General features: G+C 41.1%; 1 protein-coding gene across 4 annotated transcripts in view; it reads right to left on the bottom strand.

Moving 5' to 3' along the window:
- Pwwp2a (PWWP domain containing 2A) overlaps positions 1-19,406 on the bottom strand; it is a 41,223-nt gene that overhangs the window by 10,980 nt on the left and 10,837 nt on the right. For 3 of the 4 annotated variants that reach the window (XM_036194965.1, XM_036194967.1, XM_036194966.1), the window contains exon 2: positions 6,074-7,017. In XM_036194965.1, the coding sequence (XP_036050858.1) occupies positions 6,074-7,017 (944 nt within the window). Of the gene's footprint in view, positions 1-4,430; positions 7,018-19,406 lie in introns of those variants that run through there. The other variant, XM_036194964.1, reaches the window with a different exon arrangement.

Genomic DNA, 19,406 nt, shown 5'->3' with positions numbered 1-19,406 from the left:
ACAGCCCCCAAAATGGTAAATTTTAGGTCATGTCTATTTAAATATGTATAAAATTATAATTCATTTTAATAAGACAAAGTTATTTTTAACTAAAGACACAGGGGAAAGGGGGAAATCCCTGTTGGGGAGCATCACAAAGACAAATTGAAATGGTATCCCTTTTTGACTATGGACTCAATTATCATGGACAAAATACCCAAATACTCTGCAAAAACTATAATAAATCACTTATCCCTGTGACTTTTTTTTTTTTTTTTTTTTTTTGCTTTTTTCAAGACAGGGTTTCTCTGTGTAGCTTTGCACCTTTCCTGGAACTCACTTTGTAGACCAGGCTGGCCTCAAACTCACAGAGATCCCACCTGCCTCTGCCTCCCGTGCACCACCACCGCCCGGCCTCCCTGTGACTTTTTAATTACTGCAATTGTGGCTGAATGAAGGCCTGAATACAGTAATCGCACACAACCTGCAGAAGCACAGTGCCAGGTGGAAATAGTAAACACAGCTTGGCCACTTACTAGGGCTTGCAGGAAATGGAATGTACCAGCCCAACGGTAGCTCTCAATTCCGGATATTTACATTAGAGTGTCAATAGCTATATTAGCACAGACCCAAAGCGAAACTGAATTTGTTCCTCCTTAGAATAAGACCTTCACAGTCAGGTGGTGGTAGTGCATGCTTTTAATCCTGGCACTTGAGAAGCAGAGGCACGCAGATCTCTGTGAGTTTAAGGCCAGCCTGGTCTATAGAATGAGTTCCAGGACAGCCTGGGTGATTACACAGAGAGACTCTATCTCAAAAAAACAGAAAACAAAAAATTATAAAAAAGGAAAGAAAGAAAATTACCTTCACTGTCTCTGGCCAAATCTTTATTGGAAAGGATCACTTACCATAAATCCCTAAACTAAAACCTTCATTACTAACTTTTCTAGACATGTCAGTGTACTACCAATTCAGCACAAACCATAGAACATTCACAAATTAGATGAGAAAAATCTAACTTTAAATGTATACTTTAAATTTCTGATTTCTGCTCAGTTATTCAGTATAAAGAAAAACTGGTCCTTTGCAATGTCTGAATATGTTTTCTTCAATAACCAACTTTAGAAGGGCACAGCCTCTCTTAATGGGGTTAAAACTCTGACCTATTAAGACATTCATCTAAGCTGATTTTAGTATCAGTCCCATGTTGCCTACCTACAATGTCTTCAACCCGAAATTCCTGTTTACTGCACTTAGTACTAAGCCACAATCACCATCACTAACATTGTGTTGCCAGCCACATGTGTTGGTGAATACCTATAATACCAAAACAGAAGAGCCCAAGGCCAGCCGGGTTATGTAGTAAGATTCTGCTCCAAACTTTAAGAAAAAGAAAAATCCGTCAAAACCACTTAGGAGACTGGAGATGATGAAGCTGTTAGTGATAGGAAGTCACAACATGCCCACACGGTTGGGCTTGCCTGGAGGACCGCCTAGTTATTTCCGGTTCAAAATAGCCATTTCCGGGTCAAAACATCTCGAGTGACTAGGACTCCGTGGCTTTGCATGGTTGCGTAAAGCCCGAGGCCATGTAATCTACACGCATGCGTGGAGTAGCCACATGCGATCCTGTATGCATGGGCGGCTCACTCTTTAAAAAGCTGGCGCTATTTTGCACAGGTCTCTTCTCTTCTTCTCCTCTCTTCCTTTTCTCTTGACCACATGTATGTTTCATACAGGCCTGTCACGTCTGTCTTTTCCTATCCTATATTAATAAACAGCTCTTCTGTGGATTTGTTGTGTTCGGGATGTGTTCCTCACAGGGTAAGAGCGCCAAAATCCACAGCCTTCTTGTGCTACAGTGCCACAGAACAGCCCTTCTCCCCTAAACCCAGGGACATCTGAAGCGGTAAATATAAACATGAAAAGAAACACAAAATGGAAAGACATGGCATTAAATACAGGTGTGAGCAGGATCCTTGTTTGCAGTATGGCCACTGAGACCAGAGGCCGAGCACTGCTGTCCCTGTTCCACTGCAGCTGGGAAGCGGGGTGGGGTTTGGGGTGGGGGGGTGAGTGGTGGTGGTGGGGAATCAACTAACAGTTAGTAGAATGCCTGGCTAGTACGAAGAAAAACCTGGGCTCAATCCCCATCATCACATAAACTGAGTGTAGTGGTGAACACAAGGAATCCCAGCATAAGAGGTGAGGCAGAAGGTAGTGAGTTGGAGGCCAGCCTGGAATACATGAAACAAAACATTTAGGAACAAACCAAGTCACAGATTTCAGACCAGTGATCCTAGTCTCCCCAACTCCTTCACAAGACTTTCCTACAGGTCTCTTGTTCTATGGGAATAAACTAGAATTGAATACACCTCTCTTCTAAAGATCAGGGTACTTCCTGTTTGCCAAATTCTAAAAAAGAAAAAGAAAAGCATAGCTTTGAGGTTTTAAATTTCTAAAGACAGCATTTTAATTTTTTTCTCCTCCCTCTTCTCTTCCCTTTCCCTCCCCCCACATCCCACATATCCCCACATCCACTCCTCCTCCACTCAGAAAGGGGCAGGTCTCCCATGGGAGTCTACAAAGCATGTCAGATTGCACTGAAGCAGGACCAACACCACCCCACCCCCCCCCCCCCTCCATGAGGCATCTCTGAATGGGGAACAGGTTCCAAAAAGCCAGCTCATGAGCCATGGACAGGTCCTGATCCCACTGCTGGGCCCCACAAACAGACCAAGCTACACAACTGTACAGACCATTTTTACAGCTTTCTCACTTGGTTTCTGCCCTTGCTCATCCTTGTCTTTTAGCCAGTTTTCTTACCCTGGAGATTTGTCTAAGTCAATTTTCTCTCTGCAGAGAGAAAGCAAACCAAACCAAAAAAACGCCCACTTGGGTTATCACTATACAGAAAGTACCCTTTATCTTCTCAGAGAAAACTTTGTATCTCCACTAGCATTAGCCACATCTCCACTAGCATTAGGTCACTCTGCTTGGAAAACTCTACTGAAATATTTTTTTTATGTCTCTCACTATGTAGCCTAGAACTCACTCTGTAGACCAGGCTGGCCTCAAACTCAGAGACATGATCAGTCTTCTAGGACTAAAGATGTGCACCAGCACACACTGCAAAGTACTTTATATTCTGACCAAGAACTCATTATGTAGCCTGGGCGATCTCAAACTCACTCAAATCCTCTTGCCTCCATCTCTCAAATGCTAGGATTGATGATAGAACATACCACCACACCTAGCTGAATGTTATTTCTATACTCCATAAACACAGATTTTATTTCCCTTGTAGCTTCTGAAATAGCACAAATGGTTTACACCATAAAGATACATTTCCCAAAGCATCTAACTGTATTAACAACACCTACTTTCAAAATCACTAATACAACAAAACAGCCCAGATCACTACACAAAACTTTAAAATTACCTTTTAGGTGACTCTTGCTTAAGTAAATTTTTCAAAGATACTCAAATAAATAAGTACTTTAATCTAAAACAAATATTCGGAAAATAGAAAGATATTTCCCCTTATAAGCCCTCCATCATATGGTGAACTTTCATCCTTTCATAATCAGATCATTTTAAACAGTATCTGTTTGCAGGAAAGAATATGCATCTTTTTTTAATTGTGTGTTTATTAAAAATCAAAAAGCATTGACTAAGTTCCCCCCCAAAAAACTCTAAAATAATCAGGTATCAAGCTTAAGGAAACTAATTTCCAGATTTCATTAATCTTTATTATTAATTCCTTAGTAACTAATATATCTCATATCGGATTACTTTAGAAATCCACAAAAAAATTACCTTTTTATACTTCAATTAAGTACCAAACTGAAATTATATCAAATTTAAAAAACAAAAATTAAAAAAAGCTTGGAAGTAACTTAATTCTGAGAGTCGCTTGCCTCCACAGGCAGACTACTTTTCCAACACGGGGAGGCAGACACAGAGGCAGGCAGCAGACAGAGAGGCAGTCAGGACTCTGAGCTTAATCAGCCTGGCCAGCCAGAGTGACAGAGTGAGGCTCTCTCAAAAGCACATCTCAGTAGGACCACTAGCCCCAAAGGCAGTGCTATCTGAGGCGAAAGACCAAACAGAGCAGACCAACTTCGATTACCTCGTTTTTTTAAAGCATGTGATCGCTTATGAAGGCTAAAATTGAAAAAGAAAATTAAGAAGCATTCCTGAGAGGTCGGTGGGAACTAGAGTTCCATCAGAAGGCATTACTACAGAGCCTCTTGCTATCTGAATTTTACCTATTCTCAGATATTATTCCGATAGGGCAAATAGAAAACTAAATTTGATTTCTCACCTTTTCTAATCACTATTACAAAGAATAATTTTCTACTATTTTGAAATTGTTCAAAGCTTTTTGAGAAACACACACAAATAATTTGGATTTAGTTCATTTTATTTACAGCATTTTTTTTTTTACATTTCAATGCATTACACAATTACATTTTTCTCATTTTCTGACCTGCAAACAGATTACCTTAAACGGAAATGCTTCTTAAAAATTATCAAATTAGGTACATCCAAAATGCAACAATTACACATGACATTAATTCACAAAGTGTAAATTACTAAGGCTCTGTCCTAAAAATTTAGGACCAGCCAGTCAGGAGAAATCTGACCAAATGTGCACTCAATTATTCACATACCCCAAACAAAACCTATCTAAACTTCCCAACCAAAAGTCTGAAGTTTGTTATGTTCCCATTAGACAAGAGTGGTGACTCAAGCCTGTTCAGTCTTAATAGTTTTAACCCTAAATACTGGACAATATGTACAGCCTGGTCTATAACTAAACGGCAAGCATCCCAATTTGTCATAGCAAGCATCTCAGTTTGTCAAACACCCAATATCAACTTTTATACCATTATGTGCATAGAAAGTCTAAGTGTTCACTAATTATTAAACAAGTAGTCATTAAATATTCACTGTTTCCCCCAGCTCACCGGCCCTTACTAAAACCCCACATATGCAACCCTTGTCACATGGTGACAGGTAATAGTTTATATATGTGTATATATATATACAATAGGTACAAAATGGCAATTAACAGTCCCTGCAAAAATTCAGTTTCATTTGAGGCTATGGCTTCTGTGCCTTAGGATGGTTTTAGATTTCAAAACTGGAAAATACTGCTAAAAATCTCAGTTCGTTAAGAGAAAATTTGACAGCATGTTCAGTTTTCAGCTTCTTAGTCTAAAAATGGCTATATAAAGTATAAAAAGCCAACTGAGTGCAATTTCTTTCCAGTTTGGCCAAGCTAGCTGGTGGAAAGGATTTCTAACTAGCCAGGGAACTGCGGCCGCTCCAGCGGTTCTCGCCTACCTTACTGTCCATGCTCACGTTTCAAACTGTGTCAACAAAGCCCGCACTTCAGGGGTCAGCTGCTTAGCAGCCTTAGCTGCCTCTGAGATAGCCCTGCGATACAGACCCTTTCTCTTCTTATTAAAGCGTAACTGGAAGTTTTCTAGAAAGGGGGAGAGTTGTGAAAGAGCAAGGAAAGATGTTGTTGGAGATGCAAACCATGAAATACGGGCCTCCTGTCGGGCTAAAAGGCCGTTATCTTTCCGGCTTACAGTTATGGTAAGAATTTGGGCTGGCCACCATGGGAAGCCATATATCTTGGCCCAAACAATGTCCCCTACACATATGGTCCTGCCATCTGGTGTGATACACTTAGAGACATTTTTGGAAAAGATTTTCATTTTCAAGGAATTGCTGAGACTTTTCTCCTCCTTTGAAGAGGAGGAAGTGGAGGAAGTGGAGGAAGTGGAGGGTGCATGCATACTGCCTGGAGGAAAGACAAAGCTCTCAGAAGAGCTACACTCCGAGTTGGAGGATTTCACATCATCCATGCTATCAATGCTACACACTGAAGCACTGCAAGAGTCAGATTTCTCTTGATTTAGGGTCAGGTAAACAGAGAGATTGCTTTTGCTGCCCTTTTGGCCCACCGTCTGCAGATCCTCCTGCTCACCGGGCACATACACTTCGCTTGTGTCCTGAACCTCACTGGTGGCCTCTTCCAGGCCTTCTGAGGGACTCTGATTTTCTGAAGGGGCCTCACCTGCTGAGCGGGTGGAGGTGCAGCGAGACTGCGGCTTAGGGGCCAGCTTGCCACTCCGAATTTTCTCCAGTCCTGTCTTCAGAGAAGAGTCATTTTCTTCGTTCCTGTACCTTTGTGGTTTTAAACGCACCCGAGGTGGGAGGGAACCTGAGCTAGGATTCTGATAGCGACGTGTGAAATGGACTTTCGAGTGTGTGTTTTTGGAAGTAGAGGTTTCACTTTGCTTCTTCTGTGCCTTTTCTTTGGCAATTTTTAATACTTCCCGAGCTTTTGCATGATCCATGTTCTTGCTCTGGAGCACCTTCTTGGTACTTAACTGAGCTTTTGACGTGTTTGCCTGAGCAGAAACTTTGACTACCCTGCCTCTGCTGTGAGCAATGTTGGAAACCCTCACCACAGCATTTCTTCTCTGGCTTTCGTTTTGGTTTTTCCCATCCACTTTATGGTCAGTTTTCAGTTTTTTGTTCACAGTAGCTACACTGTCATTTCTCCGTTTTTTATCTTCATACCTAGAAGAGTCACTGCTGCCTTTCCTAATCTCCTTCTTTTCTGCAACAACACTGGTTTTACACTTGTCACACAGGACTTGCCTGGGCCGTAGCTTGATCGCATTCATTATTGAAGTGGGTTCTTCCCTGTACATTTTTCGTTTGGGTCGCTTAATTTTGCGAGGAGGTGGCTGAGGTATTGATTGGTTATATGTGTCCCTGATAAACAAGGGGGGAGGATAAGGTGCTCCTTCGTGGAAGAGAGGAGGTGGTTTGGAAGTCCACAGGCGCTCAGGAGGAGGGACTGGAGAAAGGTCATCGGGAACAGCACCATTCACTTCCCGCTTAACTTCTATCCCTTCTTGGAATGTGTTACTTTGGAGCTGCATGGCGTCCGGTTTATCCTTATATTCCCTTTTGGGAAATACTGTCACAGGGATCCCATGGGGCCCAAACCTTTAAGGAAATGGAAGAACAAAAGAAAGCTAGTGAGTTGACATCTGTAACTCAATGTCTGAAATGTAGTCCACTTTATCTACACAATAAAAGTCAAAAATACACCACTGCTCCCTCCAAAGTAACAAAAATCTCCACTTCTTTTGGTTCTGTATTTTGGAGAAAACCAGAAATAATCCAAATGGTTACCCTAAACAATGCCAGAATAGCTAGCTTTACTTAAAATAGGCCTTTATGTTATGAGAAAGATTAATATGAAATGCCATGTGGTAGTATACTCACTGAACTATGAACATTTTTCAGTAAATGCAACCATACGTTAGATTTAATCATTTTCCACATCTCTCAAAAGCTTAATAAAAGATAGGGGTGGTGGTACCTGTCTGTAATTCCCATACTCAAGAGGCTAAGACAGGAAGATGTCAAGTTCCAGGCCAATTTGAACACCACAGAATTCAGATATTCAAATTATTTCCAATGCTGACAGGAATAGAGCTGTGTGGTTTCAAAGGGTTTTTTTGCTGTTGTTGTTGTTGGGTTTTTTTGTTTGTTTGTTTGTTTTCCCGAGACAGGGTTTCTCAGTGCAGTTTTTGGTGCCTGTCCTGGAGCTCGCTCTGTACACCAGTCTGGCCTCGAACTCACAGAAATCCACCTGGCTCTGCCCTCCTGAGTGTTGGGATAAAAGGCGTGAGCCACCACCACCTGGATCAAAGTTTGTTTTTTTAATACTTTGCATGTATGGATGTTTTAGCTTCATGAATATCTATGTGTACCATGAGTGCAAGTACCTTCAGAAACCAGAAGAGATTCCCTGGGACTGGAGTTACAAACTATTGTGAGCTGGGGACCATGTAGGTGCTGGGGACTGAACCCAGTTCATCTGGAAAAGCAGCCTTTAACTGCTGAATCATCACCTCAGCGCTGCCTGCCACACTGCCATCCCCCTACCCCCAGGGAGTTTCAAACTTTTTGAAATCACATACTACATTCAGAAATAATTTCAGCAGGGCAGAGTAGCACATATCAGTACCAAGAAAGAGTGTGACAAAGGTTTCTGAGTTCAAAGCCAACTTGTACAACACAGCAAGGCCTCTTGTCTCAAAGAGAAAACCAAAAAAAAAAAAAAAGAAAGGAAAAGTATTTTCCAATGTAATCCAATTTAAAAACCAGTTATACAGCAGGTGTGCTATGCCTCGATCCCAGCTTCTGTACAGAATGGGAATGTGCAGAAAAGCGGGCATCAGTGAAAACTTTCTCAGACAAACCTAGAAACGTAACTGATTTAGTGCACTGAGGCTGAAATAAAGAAACGTTAAATTAAATTTATTATATTCATTGCCTTCATATAAAAATGAAACCATACTCCAAGTAATCTCAGTGTATGCCAGCGTACGTATGTCAGCATGATTATTCTAAACACTGAAATGGTAGCAGCTGGCACAAGACGATGCTAATGCCAGTCTTATAAGGCAAAGTTACAGAGAACCCAAGGTCAGAAGCAGGCTAGACAATCAGGTAGAGAACCCTGTAAACTCAATGAAAATGTTTTCTACAGGTCAATTTTCCCCTAAGAACAAGTTTTTAGTTTTTCCTTTGTTTTTTATGTTCCTGTTCTCTTAAATGCTCTCCAAAGTCAGAATAACTGGATAAGAAAACATTGTAACCAGTCATGGCTTAAGGCCAGTCATGGTGGCTCATGCCTTTAAGTTTAGCAATCAGGAGGCAGAGACAGGAGGATCTCTGTGAGTTCCCTAGTTCCAGGACAGCCAAGACGAGAGAGAGAGAGAGAGAGAGAGAGAGAGAGAGAGAGGGAGGGAGGGAGGGAGGGAGGGAGGGAGGGAGGGAGGGAGGGAGGGAGGGAGGGGGAGGGGGAGGGACAGGGACACCCAGTCTCAAAAACAAACAAACAAAAATGATAGAAGCCTCTCATGTTCCTCTCTAAAAAATAATAAATCTTTGGGGCTGGAGAATTTAAACATAATAATCTTAATGATTTTATTTTTTAAACAAAATTCAAAGTTTTTCTTTTTTGAAATCGTGTCTCACAGTGTTTTCCAGGCTGACTTAGAAGATGCTATGTAGTACAAGCTGGCCTTTATCAAATCCTCCTGCTGCCCCACAAGTGCTGGGATAACAAGCATGTCTCCACACCCAACTGATCTAAAGTGAAGTTTTCAGCTCTTATCAACTGTACATTTTAGTTTTGCATGTATAAAATAAGGTTAGTTCCCAGCTCATGGATTAATAATCCTCAACAAACTCATCAACAAATATTAGGCATAAACTTTACTTCATTTAAATAGTTTTATATTTTACTAATGTAGAGCTTAGAATTCTCCTATCTTACTCACCAATTACTCATATCTAGACTGTACAGCCACAAGCGCTCTTAACCACTGAAACATCTCCCTAGCCCCAAAAATATTTAAATAATTACAAAATGACCTCAAGTGACCAGAAAAATAAATCACTTTTAGAGAAAAAAGGAGAGGGATCACATGTCTTCATTCATCATGTTGCTACCTCACAAACAGTGAGACACTAGTTATGAAACCAATTTCAAGGGTCACATTATGATTAAATCAAAATCTGTGTCTAAGAACACTCATGACTGCAGTATATCTGTTTCATGTATGTGTAGATTACCAGACATGAGTATTTCTTGAGAAGTGAAGCAGAATGATCAGGAGGTCAAAGCCAGTCTCAGATACATGAGACCATACAACCACACCTTCCCCACCAAGACACATATTTTTAACTAAACCTAATTTTGAAAGTCATTAACCTAAGACACCAAAAGGCTACTAAGACTATATTGCAGCACTAAACTAAACAGTGGCACACACAGTCCCAGGACTATCAAGGCTGAAACAGGAGAGCACATGACTGAGGCCAGCCTGGAACACACATGTATACTGTGTAATGGTGGAGCCCTGGCCCCATGTTTTATCTCCAGCACTGCCAAAGAAAAATAAAGTAGCAGTCTATTTCAAAACTAATTTCTTCAACACACAGTTTCCTCTGTGTAGTTCTGGCTGTCCTGGAACTCAACTGTGCTGGCCTTGACCTCAGAGAGATCCACCTGCCTCTTTGCCTCCCAAATGCTGGGACTGAAGGCATTTGCCACCCAGCTTAAATCCTAGTATCTTAAGTACAGTCAATGAAAATGTTCATCACAAACCCCTGGGAGGCACAAATATTCAATCTTCTCTATATAAAACTATAATCTGAGGGCTGCAGAGATGGCTCAGAGGTTAAGAACACCGACTATTCTTCCAGAGGTTCTGAGTTCAATTCCCAGCACCCACATGGTGGCTCACAACCATCTGTAATGAGATCTGGTGCCCTCTTCTGTATACATAATAAATAAATAATAAACCTTAAAAAATTATAATCTGAACTTTCCATAAGCACTGTTGTCTTAGGTTTCACTAAGGCAAACAACTATGTCCCACATCAGTGCTAACCAAGGAGCAGCCTCAGCCAAGGGAAATGTCAAGGATCAGTGTGCAGATAAAAGGCAGAAGTTTCCTCACAAGTTTCCTCCTAAAGAACCGCTTGAAAAAGCCCCCATGAGCTGAGTGGTATGCTGCATATCTTCATCCTCCATGTGCCACAGCACTCTGACACTGGTGACTCATTCAAACCCTTTCCCATCTTCAGTCTTTAATTACCACAGAGTCTGACTAGGGGCACAGCTCAATGACAGAGCATGCATTACATGTGCTAGGCCCAAGGGATTCAATCTTCAGCACAAAGGGAGGGAGGGAGGGAGATTCTGCCAGACATGGTTACATGGCTGTAACTCAAGCACTCCAGAGGCTGAGACAGGATGATCTAGATTCCAAGACATCTTAGGCTATATTGCAAGATTCTGTCTCAAAAACAAAACACAACCCAAAACTAAAGTGGGCACATTAGGTTATAGCTCACCGCTTGCCTAAGCATGCCTGGCATAGATCCCTAGCACCACACAAAATAAATAAATAAAAGTGAAAGAAATAAAAAGAATCCTGTTTGTGAAGAAAAACAAGTAAAGATCCAAGAGACCTCTGTACTGTCTTTGTACTTCCTGTGGCTACAATTATTTAAGATGGATTTCAAAACTGGGTCTTCTGAACAACTAGCAAATGCCAAAGAGAAGAGAAGGATATTGGTATTTAACATTTTTTGTCAAGACAAGAGTTATCAGTGAAGAAGCCTCAGTCTAGGAGTTTAGAGACCTAGCTCGATTGGTAGAGGGCTCACCTAGCCCTAGGTTCGAGTCCCAACAATACAAACACTGGGCATGGTGGCTCATACTAGTAAACACAGCAGCGTAAGTGGAAAGTGAAGGCAGGAGGGTCAAAAGTTCATAAAAGACCCTGACAAACAAACAAACAAATCCATATTACTTCCAGAAATAAATGATGGTTGAAGTGATCTTCTGAACTGGGAATGGCAGCACATCAGTTATCCCAAACTAGGTCAGGCAGAAGCAGGGAGATCTTCTGGAGTCTAACTGGGTTACATAGTGAGAGAGACTGTTCCAAAATCCCAAAGCAGGAGATGGTTTATTTCATCCTAGGGTTTGGATCCCATTTAAGATAGGAGTTTTATTCATCATTTTACTCACAATTTTTAATTTTGTTAATCAATCCTATCCTTAAATTCACATTGCTTCCTTGGTTAAGAACCATTACCCAAATTCCTTTTCAGGAGCATACTTGAAACCTAACTGAAATGTTTACCAACAACTATTTTAAGTCAGGTATATTTATTTATTTATTTATTTAATTTTGAGGTTTTTTTTTTTAAGGTAGAGTCTTGTAGCCCAGGTTTGCCTAGAACTCACTATGTATATAGTTTGAGCTGGCTTCTAGCATGTGACCTTCTGAATGTTGGATTACAAGCATGTGCCACCACATCTGGCTTTCTTTGTATTTCTAATTCTTACTCCTGATTTGGAAAGTTCAGTTTGTTCATTTTAATGATGGCAGTGTTCATCTGTATGAACTTATCAGCATCCTCAATCAACTCATTTCTGACCTCAATAATTCTTTTTCTTCTGTTGAGAGCAGTTCAGCTGAACACAACTGATTCTCATTTACTCCCCTCCAATTCTTGCCAAGTAAATGCAGAAAGGGATTCTCTTAAAAGTTATATACAAAAATATAGAAATGCGAAGGTATTAACGCTGTAGACAAGCAAAGGAGTTGAAAGAAACTAATCACTCAGAGAAAAGTTCAGGAGAGTTAGCTGAAATAGGTCCAAGTGCTCTGCATGAACCCAACCACCCTCTCAGCAAACAGGTCAACAGAAGGCAAAAGTGAAGTCTCCTCCTACAGACGGGAAAAAAATTATGTTTAACCACTTGAAAAATAATATGCAGATTTATTTTATTTCCAGCAGATACGTTTAGAAACTACCTCTCCAGGCCCTGGGAAGATAGCTCATTCAGTAAACCGAAGCTGCAGAAACGTGAGGACCTGAGGTTAATCTCTAGCACCATGTAAAACCCTGGGTGTGATGGTATGTGTAGATCTATGTGGCTTTTGGGCCTGCTAGCTAGTCTAGCCTCATGAGTGAGTCTCAGGTCCTACTGAAACCCTGTCTCAAAAGACAAGGTAAGGGGGAAAAAAGGTAGACAGCTCCTGAGAATGTATCTGAGGTTGAACTGTGGCCTCGACACACATTCATACACACACACACACACACACACACACACACACACACACACAAACCACGTCCCCTTAAAATCAGCAACAGATTAGGTTATAAAGACAGGAAAGTGTAAAGCAAGCTTATTTTGCTTCACATTTCTTTGTGAAATTTGGTTAGGTCAATAATCAGGACAAATGAAATTAACTCAATAGCATGTAAATGCAGTAAAAAAATTTTACCAACAAAATTACATCCATTCCTTTTAAAACAGAATTACCAGTTGGGAATAGAAGTATGTGCCTAAATCCCAGGATTTAGAAAGCCACATGAAGCCAGGCAGTGGTAGCACACACCTTTAATCCCAGCACTCAGGAGGCAGAGCCAGGCAGATATTTTTGAGTTCGAGGCCAGCCTGGTCTACAGAGCGAGATCCAGGAAAGACACAAAGCCACACAGAGAAACCCTGTCTCGAGAAAAAAAAAAAAAAAAAAAAAAAAAGGAAAGAAAAGAAAAGAAAAAGGAAAAAAGCAAGTCACATGAAGCCTGACTTAAAAGGCAAAAAAAGGTTCAGCAGTTAAGAACACTGGCTGTTCTTCCAGGACTCCGGGTTAGTTCCCAATACGCAAATGGCAGCTCACAACTGTCTGCAACTCCAGTTCCAAGGGATACAACACTCTCACACATACATACATGCAGGCAAAATATCAATGCACATAAAATAAATAAATTAAAAAACAAAAACACCAGGCTGGAGAGATGGCTCAGAGGTGAAGAGCACTGACTGCTCTTCCAGAGGTCCTGAGTTCAATTCCCAACAAGGCTCACAACCATCTGTATTGCGATCTGGTGCCCTCTTCTGGCCTGCAGACATACATGCAGGCAGAACATTGTATACATAGTAAATAAATAAATCTTAAAAAAAAAAAAAAAAATCCCCCCCCCCAAAAAAAAAAAAAAAAAAAAACACCATAAACCATGTCACTTCGCTATACTAAGAATGAGCCTCAAGGACATACTCAAGACTACTTACAGGATGCTATTAAGTAAAGCAGCCTCCCATACCCAGGTCACTTTCCAGTTTCAGTGGCCCACATAGTAATTTCTGTTACAGCATATTGTCCTAGTTATCATAAATCTTTATTTTCTCCAAAATAAAACTTTATGATAATTTATTGATTATAATTTTAGGCTAGACATGGTACACATGAATGTAATCAAATCCCAGAATTTGTGAGACAGTCAAGAGAATCAAGGCTGGAGTTGTAGAGATGGCTCAGTGGTTAATATCATTATTGCCCTTCCAGAGGACCTGAATCTGATTCTCCAGACCCATGTCAAGTGACTCACAACCTCATCAGGGGGATCCTACAGCACTGGCCTAAGTGGACATCTACCCACACAGCAACACACATACATGGTTTAAAAAGGGAGGGGGGAGATGGAGAGTCAAGGAGCAATGGAAGCATAGCAGCTGGGCAAGCATGTGCTGAACAAGCTGGAGTTGGGTGATCAGCCCCATCAGGCTGCAGAAACGGCAAGTGCATGAGTCAGCACACAAGTCAGCGTCAAGTACAACCAGTGGCAGCTGGATGTGGAAAGGACACCAGGAAGAGCTGTACTATGGCAGAATCAGATATACCAGATGAAGTCAACACTTATGAACTGTTGGAATTGAACAGTCAAGAGGAAAGAAGCCAGAGAATCCAGGGATTCTTGGAGTCCTGCAGGAATCCCACAGAGAACTTCATCCAGGAGTTGCTGGCCAAGCTGAGAGGGCTGTGCAAGCAGCCATAGCCCATCCTCTCAAGATGACCCTAGCCTGACCCCCTACCACAACTGGGCCAACACTGCCAGACCCTGACTGTTGCCTGAATCCCTCCACTCCCAAACCCCCAAAGCCTTTATTGTTATTTAATGTTTAACAGTGTTTCTTATTTGTATTTAATAGTTCTGTAACATGGGGAAAAAGCATATAATACACACACACACACACACACACACACACACACACACACACACATATACATCTTGGCCACAAGTTCAAGACCAGCCTGTGCTACCTAAGCCAGTCTTATTATTATTATAATAATAATAACCCTAAGTAATCTTTTAATTTCCAGCAATATCTAGGAAATAGAAATTATGACCTATTATAATGCTGTATCTAGCATTCTCTGCTTTGGACCATTTACTATTGTATCATCATCAGTTTGCTCACAGACCAGCTTAACAGTACAGCACAAAGTGTTTATCAACAGATCCAAAGGTCTTTAGTTTCTCTGTAAAAATGAAATGCAAGAAACATGCAGCTTTGAACTGATGTTCAATAATTAACATTTTAGTATTTTAGTATTTGTAGATCAGTATGTTTAAAATACCTACTACCTAATGTAGTATGAATATAAGTTATCAAGAAGACTACGAAAACCACTTGTAGGATCATTGTAAAATATAATTCGCATTGGAGTGTTCAAAGTATTAACTCCATTAGGAGGACTAAATGTAACTCAGTGATAGGGCCCAATATGCACATAACCCTGTTTGAGTGTCAACATCCCCCAAAACAAGTAAGTGACCTGATTAGAATTACATCTGTTATTTTTAAAATTTGAGACAGTGTCTCACTATGTAACTTAACCTAACTTTGAATTCATGATCCTCCTGCCTCAGGAGTGCTGGGATTACAGGCACATGCCAGTATGTCCCGGGCTATTAAAATAAAGTAGTGAATAATTATTAGCTTAATTAGTGCCTAAAACAGAATAAAGCTGATTAAGTTATACTTAATAGTGACAGCTGTGTAGACATATTTATTTTATTTAACTTCAAATTAGCTATTTACCAAGGAATTTTAAATCACATAAACTTGACTTTTGGGTCACTACCCAAACAACAACAACAACAATATATATATGTAAGTGTACAGAAAAAAAAAGCCAATTTTATAGGGGCTTCAGTTTCAGGAACCCACTGGTGTGGTGGTTTGAATATAATGGCCCCATTAGCTCATACAGGTGTGGCCTTGTTGGAGGTGTATCACTGGGGATGGGCTCTGAGGTTTCAAAAGCCCATACCAGACTCCCCCCACCCCACCTCCCACCCACCCCACCACCCACCCCATGCTTCTCTATGCCTACTGATCAGGACATAGTTTTCAGCTACTGCTCCAGCACCTGCCTGCATGCTGCCATGCTGATAATGAACTAAAACTCTGAAACTGTAAGCTTTCTCTTACAAGAGTTACCTTGGTCATGGTGTCTCTTCATAGTGACCAAGATCTAGTTGGTAACAGGGAGTGAGGTATGGCTGTGACAGGTGTGACCATACTGTTTGTTGGAAAAATATATAAAACGTTGGAACTTTGGACTAGAAAAACAGTTGAATGCTTTGAGGAGGGCTTAATAAGGGCTTTCCTAGTAGAAGCATGGAAAACGATGGTGCGTGGGGTGCTTAGGGACCAGCTAAAAAAAGTTTCAGAGGGGAAGATTAATATGGTACCTGGAGATCGTTCTTGTGATATTTTGGCAAAAAGGGGTGGCTGCTTTTGCCCTTGTCCTGAAAACCTACCTGATGCTAATTGAAGAGTTTTGGATTAATAGCGCTGGCAGAGAAGATTTCAAAACAGCCTAGTATTGACTGTGTCATGTGGTTATTAGTAATCATTTATGCAGACCTACAATAAAAAGGAACAAGGGGACAAGGAGAAATATAAAAGGTACAGTTTGAAGAGAAAAGAAGCACCCGGAAATGTTTTACTGGAGTTAAGTCTTATGCTCCAGCAGATAAAAAGTTTAAAGACAAGCTGATGCTAAATGGAATAAAGGAAGTGGTAGTGACCTCAGGGCAAGACCCCCACTCCAAGATAAGCTTCCAACCTGTGAAAAAGAATCGAAGGAAAGCTTAAGAAGTGAAGGGAATCATCAACAGACAGCCGAATGCAAATGTCATTGAAAATGGAGGCCAAGTTCCGGCCCTAGCAAGCGTAGAACTTGACAGCTTCAGTCATGGCCACATGGCTCTGGCTTCAGAGTCAGGGATCGTCTCCCTCTAAGGAAAGTCACTGAGGCCAGGTGTGTGTATCAGGGGTGTCCCTGCATGGAAGCTCAGAGAGGCCATTAGATGAAGCTGTGAATGAGAAGCCTGGATTGTGTTAGATACCCCAAGATGTTGGAGATGCCAGTCTTGTGATATCTGCCAAAGAAAGCTGCAGACAAGAACCAGTCTGCAGTGTGGAACCAACCCAAGAGAGAAGTGTGCTGCAGTCAACAAAGCTGAAAGGAGTTGAAGATCTGAAGAGTGCTTTGACATCAGACTGGAGATGCAAAGTTGTGGTGTGCCATGCTGGTTTTCAGTCTTGCTTTGGTCTGCTATGCTCCATTTCCTCCCTTTTGGAATGGTAATGTATGTTCTGTGCCTCACTATTTTGGAAGTATGTGGTGTACCTTTGGAGTCTGAGTTTACCAGGGGTTACAGTAAAAGGTTGCCATGAATCTCAGGTGAAATTTTGGACTTCTAAACAGTGTTGAGACTGTAATAGACTATGGAGACTTTTGAAGTTGGACTGAATGCATTTTTGCATTATGAGATGACTGGTTACAAGCCTATGTAGGGGTCAGGGAGTATAATGTGGTGGTTTCAATGAAAATGCCCCCATAGGTCCATATACATGTGGCCTTGTGGAAGAAGTGACTAGTCTACTTAAATTCCTAGAAACAAAAACAAGCAGAACCACAGAGTACAAATGGTGGTTGGCGGGGACGAGGGAAGGAGAAAAGGGTATCTGTTATCTACCAAGTTTTAATTCGCAAGATGGGAGATCTGCCTCAACAATGTAAACACACTTAATAACACTGAACTGTACACTCAACAGTTAAGATGCTAAACAGTGTTTGTATTTTTTACATTAAAAAAGAATTAATACACCAGGCACACCTTTAATCCCAGCACTGAGGAGGCAGAGGCAGGCAGATCTCTGAGTTCGAGGCCAGCCTGGTCTACAGAGCGAGCTCCAGGATAGGCTCTAAAGCTACACAAAGAAACCCCGTCTTGAAAAAAACAAAAAAGCTGGAGAGATAGCTCAGAGTTTAAGAGCACTGGCTGTTCTTCCGGAGATCCTGAGTTCAACTGCCACAAACCACATGGTGGCTCACAACCATCTATAATAAGATCTGGTGCCCTCTTCTGGCGTGCAGGCATATAAGCAGACAGAACATTGTATACATAATAAATCAATCTTAATAATAAAAAAAGAATTAATGTGAAGTTGGCTTGGTGGCTCATTAGTGTTCAGAAGTCTGAAGTAGGGCTGCCACAGGTTCGAGGCCATCCTGATCCAAATAGTGAATTCCAGGCCAGCCTTCCCTTAAGTATGAGACGTGGTGTCAAAGAGCAGAACAAAAGCTGTGAATATAGTTCAATTGATAGAGTACTTACCTAGCATGTACAAAGCCCTAGGCACTGCAAAAACCAGGTATGGTGGCATATGCCTGTAACTGCACTTAGGAAATGGAGGCAGAAGGATCAGAAGTTCAAGGTCATCCCTGCTACACAGAATTCAAGAATACCCTTGGCTATATGAGTCCCCATATCAAAATGCAAATAAAACAAATATAAGTAATATCTACCTAAATATAGGAAATATAGTGAAAAGCATCCTATTTGAGATTATTAGTACATGGAAAATAATAGTTTCTCAGTGGGGAAATAAGATGGTACCTGGGGGCTTCATTTATAATTTATATGGCCCAGAAGTAAATCAGACAAATCCAAGTTGAGAAACAGTCCCTACAATTTCTCAATCAGATTGAAACTAAATACAATCATGTAAACACAAGCCCAATCTCAGCATTTGGGAAGCTGGGGCAAAAAGACAGTGGATTCGAGGCCAGCCTGAATTCATACTACTTATACTACAGACTACATAGCAAGAGCCTATCTTAAAATAAGACAGGTGAGATGGCTCACCAGGTACAAGTTGCCATCCAAATCTGACTATGTGAATTTCTTATAGTTGTCCTTTGACCTTCAGAGAGGCACTCTAGAACATGTGAGCCTGAACTCACACAAACGTTAGACATAACAACAATAATAATGTTTTTAAAAACTCAAAAGTAAATAGATATATATGTATATGTACAGACAAACACATCTGAGAATGATGTTTTCAACCTACTGGTGAAAAGTTAAGGTAAAGATATTTATATCAAGAATGATGCTGTGCAGTAGTGGCACACATCTTTGATGCCAGCATCAGGAGGCAGAGGCAGGGGGATCTCTGAGTTCAAGGTCAGCATAGTCTACAGAGCTAGTTGTAGGACAGCCAAGGCTACACAAAGGAACTCTGTATCTTAAAAAACAAACAAACAAACAACAACAAAGAACGATAAACAGGGGCTAGAGAGATGGCTGAATGGGTAAACATGGGTGCTGCCTTTCCGGAGGACCTAAGTTTGGTTACCATTACTCATATCAGGCAGCTCACAATTGCCTGTCACTCCAGCTCCAGGGGGAATTCTCAAAGTTCTGGCCTCCTCAGGCACCTGAACCCAATGCATACACACACACTAGATTTACACATAATTCTTAATAAATATTTTTTTAATGGTAAATAAAACAGGATGGCATGATTGCTCAGTGGTTAAGAACATCTTGTAGCACTTACAGATAACCCAAATCAAGTACTCACACCACAGCTTACAACTGTCTAGCTCCAGGTCAAGGAGATCCAATGGCCTCTTCTGGCATCC

This window comes from Onychomys torridus, chromosome 8 (genome assembly GCF_903995425.1).
Source record: "Onychomys torridus chromosome 8, mOncTor1.1, whole genome shotgun sequence".
NCBI classification, from domain to species: domain Eukaryota; kingdom Metazoa; phylum Chordata; class Mammalia; order Rodentia; family Cricetidae; genus Onychomys; species Onychomys torridus.
This window is presented reverse-complemented; position numbering and strand designations above follow the sequence as displayed.